Source organism: Montipora foliosa, chromosome 9 (assembly GCF_036669935.1).
Source record: "Montipora foliosa isolate CH-2021 chromosome 9, ASM3666993v2, whole genome shotgun sequence".
NCBI lineage: Eukaryota > Metazoa > Cnidaria > Anthozoa > Scleractinia > Acroporidae > Montipora > Montipora foliosa.
Window position 1 is genome coordinate 32,627,381 of NC_090877.1, and position 5,000 is coordinate 32,632,380.

The following is a 5,000-nucleotide window of genomic DNA, read 5'->3' on the forward strand; positions in this document are numbered from 1 at the left end:
AAAAACTTGGGATCCTTACATTATCATCAAAGCCAGAGACATGATCAAGCTGATGGCAAGAAGTGTTCCATTTGAGCAGGTTTGTATAATATTTTTTATGGAGTGTCTTGAAAACAAAGATCCCTAGGCCTGGGTTTTAGCTTTAGGGTCTTTGGTGTCTTAAAGGGGTCTTTGTTTTCAAGACACCCATTTTTATGCAGTGTATGGTTTAAACTATAACCACTCATGATGCTTTGTTTGTAATTTGTCACATGCACCAGGTACTGGGAACAAATTGGGACGCAGCAACCCTGGATTTTGAAACAAGAAATATATATTGGGTGCTTACCATTTGTTGGAAAATTGTGGTTGGGATGAAAGTTGTGCATAACATTAAGCGATTTTCCAAGTCTACTGACCAACGGGATGAAGTTACACTTACTGTTACAACATCAAATGTTGTTCCATTTCAAAAGCTTGGTCTCTTGGCCTTTCTGTAACAAATCAACAACACTGAACCACTTTCGATTTGTTTTTTACCACAATATTCAACGCCAAAGAAAGTTTTTATTTCAGAGCGTGATCAAAATCATGACTCAAAGAAAGAGAAAGCATTGTCTATAACATTGGTTTATTTCCCAAAATGGGTGTTCCTGATTGGCTATTACATTGCGTGACAAAATGAGGAAAGCATGACGCGTACAGCTTTGTCTAGAGTCTCATAAACAATGGCAAAGTAGCCAATCAGATTGCGAGATTACAAGCAATTGTGGTAAAGAACTTATTTCATTACTTGACTTCACTTGTAATAGGGTATGGAAACACAAGAATTTGTAAAATGGTACAGGAGTTTCTGAAATTCCATTCTACAGGGTTCCTACGAGTCTTGAAAACCCTTGAATTTTGAGAGTAAATTTTCAAGGCCTTGAAAGTCCTTGAAAATCTCTGCTCTTCAATCCTGGTCTTTGAAAGTCCTTGAATTTTTTCTGACCCGCAGTTTTAATCTTTGAAAACTTCGGTAAAAATAATCAGCCACTTCAGTCATGTCATACAAACGCGACAAGCTGTGGAGTCGAGAATAGTTACCAGTGCCTTTGCATTATTTTGACCCCTGTACATTATGGAAAATGAGCAAGAATTGTACTGTCAGACTATTTCCATGAGTAAATACTTCGACTTACATAAAAAAGATGCCCTTTAAAATTCAAAATCTGGCCCTTGAAAGTCCTTGAAAAGTCCTTGAATTTTTGGTCTGAAAAAGTGTACGAACCCTGATTCTAAATGGAAAATCAGAGGTACTCCACATTTTCCAAATGGATTTTACAGAAGATGACTGTTACATTTTACATTTAATTTTTGGCTGAATGGTTACAAGCGCCCTCTGTCTATGCTAAAAGGAACTTCCAATCCAACAAAAGGATAACTTAAACCCATGGGAAGTGATGTTCAAATTCGGATGTTGTTGTAAAAAAATGCGATAATTAATATATTTATGAATATACTAAAAGCTGGAAAGTTTTGAAAAGTTAAAAACCGGTATGATGATGATTCAATGCAACCATAATGTTATTATCAAGTCAAAAAAGTACAAAAAAGTGGAAATGATTATGAACACTGAAAGCACATTAGATACAATAATTATAATATTACAAGTAAAAGCTGGCTTGACTTCTCTCAGCTTAAGTTTCTGTTCTAGCTTTTTGTTCACAAAAACAGGTTGAGCAAAAACTAGACTTATGGCTAAGGTCACGTAGTTGCCTCTGAACCTCATTAGTGGCCAGTCCTGCTGTTAAAGGGCTAAATAATTCTGATAGTGTTGAAACCTCGTCATTTTTGAAACTTTTAAAAACTTTTTAGCTTTCAGTATGGTTAAAAATATTTTACATGTATCGCAGTTTTTTAATGACAATTTGTTTTTTAAAATCACTTCAATAAAATTGGTTTGAAAAATTTTCAAAGTACACTGTACATGTAAGTACTTGTATCTTGTACTTGTAGTTTAATGTTTTCAAATTTCCCAGGCATTACCATCTTGAGTAAAAAGGAAAGTCCAACACTTCAAACATACCCCCCATTAGAGTGCTACTATGACCAAAAAATCAATTATTCTTTTTCTTTGGATTTCAAAACTACATGTATGTTAACTAAACACGAAGTGACCCAAGTTTTAAGGCTTGATTTTATAAAGACACCTGTTTATTTAAACTGGAATTTTCTAATTTAATGGTCGGCATTTCTAACTTTAAAATCTTGAGAGAGCTGGATCGAGGAGAAAGTGGCATCAAAGACTCGCTAGTTTAAGAGTGCAATGTTTGTGCATGTGGTTGAATTAATATGCAGAATGGGTGCTTTGGGCTTTCTGACTTTTAAACTTGTGTTTTGCATGTATACATGAAATAAGCTGCATTTACACACTTAAATTTTATGCTAGTGAATAAATGACATCACTTTCTATAGACTCAACCCTCTGAGGTCAGTCAGTTTTGAAAGTGAGTAATGGCAGACCACGACATGCAAAGCTTACACTCAAAGTTAACAGCCTTCGGATAAAAATCAAAGCTCAAATGTTTGGCAATCATGTGCTAAGCAAACCAACTTTCAAAATTATCTGATTTCTAATGATATTACATGTAGCATTTTAATGTCATTCATCTAGTCCTTCGTAGGAACAAATTAATGAGGCCAACAAATTGACCTGCTCCCCACTGGGTGGCTTTATACTGTAGCTCAGTTGGTAGAACATTGCAGTAGTATTGCAGAGATCATAGGTTTGAATCCCATTGTAGTCACCTGAACATTTTTGGGTGTGTACAATAGACAATAGTTTGCTTAAATTGTCCTGTTAAGTGTGAGGATGACTTCTTACCTCTGTTAATTAGGGTAGGGTATACCGCCCAAGTGGCACAAGTCTATTGAAAGTGGAGTTTTTAATTTGACTGAAGGGAGTAAAGTTTTGCGGCATTTTATTTTTTGGGTTTTTCATTTTACGTGAACCAATTTTTGCAGATTGGGGTCAAGCCTCAAAATCTGCAGAAATTAGAATCTGCAAAATTTTCATGCTACACAGTATGGCTAAACCTAATATTATAGGTTTGAGATATCAGGTTATGAATTACACTGTATGATCCACAATGGGTAAGTTTGTACTCCTGTAACAACTCTGTGTTTTGCCTCAACACCACAACAGGCCCAACGTGTTCTTGAAGATGATGTAACCAGTGATGTTATTAAAATTGGAACCTTGGTTCGTAACAGAGAGAGATTTGTAAAAAGAAGACAACGACTTATTGGACCAAATGGAGCAACCTTGAAGGTGATTTTGAAATCCTACAAAATTATTTTAATTCTCATGGTCGAAAGGACTTAGTGGTTGAGGATAAGGGAAGGTGTGTTGACAGACTTTCAACAAAGAAGAGTTTACTGTGGGACTGGAAGAAGAAGATTGATAAATCAATGAACCTCTTTTCAAAAGACAATCAGTAAACTAGAAGAAAGTCAGGACTCTTAGAGTGTAGGTTTTTGTCAAAAGTTGAGGGTTCAGTCTCAAGGGTTAAGGGTAGGTAACATTTTGAGGGTCCAAGAATTTTTAAAATCAAAGTTTTCCCAGGTCACTTACATGTATATGTATCGCCTTTGAGTTTTGAGAAATGAAAAGGGAACTATAATGTACATGTATTCAAGACCTTTTTGCTTTAAGACAATATCTAACTGGAACAATGCCCTTTGTTCACATCGTATTGTACTCTTGCTTCTCTAAGAATTTGAAGTTCTGCATTCCTCATCCCAGCTGAAATGCTTCTGAAAAGAAGCAGTCACCTTCTACAGGTTGATTGAGGTTTACTTTACTTTCAACACCCTCCAGTTTCTTTTTCTCAGTGCACAGATTGTTTAAACTAAGTGAGGTAAAGGACCTAGCTCACTAAAAATGACTTTGAACATGCTTTCATTAATGTGTGCAAAACCCTGTTAGCTTGAAAAAGGTTGAAAAATCCTTATCCACACTGATGGGCATATCTGGTTTTTTTTTAACTCCGAAAATTAGGGAAAACTCACGTCCATCTACTGGAAGCTCAGTGCTGGTTAAAAAAACAACAACATTATTTTACACTTGACCCTGTACAGAAACCCAGCACTTGAGAAATTTATGGTCTGGTTGTCTAAGACATGTAGATTTCATGCTTGGGCAAGTGACTTTCTCTGACCAATTGCCCACTGGGCAAGCACCCATTCAACCAATTAATAATATTAAAGAACTCAATACATGTAGATGCCAAAGCCAGTCAAGTGGAGGAATCCCTCTTGGACATTTACATGTACCCAGTACTTGCCTGATTAGCAAGTTGGGTTACTTCGGGTTCCTATAACAAAAGTTGCAACTATGCCATCTTGATTACTTTATAGTGCAGGCTGTGTCTTCATGAGGAATTTAAGACTGTTGGAGGTTTAATCATTGATTCAGTGAACTAAGGATAAGTACCCTACATTTTGAGAAACACAATAACACAAGAGAGTGATTGATTTTCCCAACATTTTCTTTCAAGGCCCTGGAATTACTCACGCAGTGTTACATTATGGTGCAAGGAAATACAGTGTCAACGCTTGGGCCATATAAAGGAATTAAACAGGTGGGGTGAGTTTTATTTGCGCTGACCATGCAAGGAAATTTTGTTATGTTTTCTAAAAGTAGCGACAGCTACTTTTTTTTCCTAAACTGAAGAAATTAGAGACAAATTCTTTAAATTTGAACCCAAGATTAAAATTCATTTTGATAATGACAACAGGTGGTTACTCTACTCAAACCCGCTTAAAAACTTCAAATTTTATTGAAACCCCTGTGTTTTTCATTGAGGCAATCTCTACAAGGTTTCTTCTTAAGATTACAAGAAGCTCTGGGCTTCTAGGAAGGTGGAGAGAGACAAAACCACTGTGAGCTGGTCTTGTAGTCATTCCTGTAAACTTGTTCAAGTGCATATCATGTGATTTTAACATTTTACAAAACTCACAATAAAAATAATAATTAT

The 5,000-nt window shown here is 35.9% G+C and overlaps 1 protein-coding gene across 2 annotated transcripts in view; it reads left to right on the forward strand.

Annotated features, from left to right (window-relative positions):
• The window catches only part of LOC137969720 (KRR1 small subunit processome component homolog), a 15,368-nt gene that overhangs the window by 686 nt on the left and 9,682 nt on the right, over positions 1-5,000 (forward strand). For both annotated transcript variants that reach the window (XM_068816057.1, XM_068816058.1), the window contains exons 4-6: positions 1-79; positions 3,167-3,292; positions 4,521-4,604. The exon at positions 1-79 is cut by the window's left edge and continues 56 nt beyond it. In XM_068816057.1, the coding sequence (XP_068672158.1) occupies positions 1-79; positions 3,167-3,292; positions 4,521-4,604 (289 nt within the window). The remainder of the gene's footprint in view (positions 80-3,166; positions 3,293-4,520; positions 4,605-5,000) is intronic.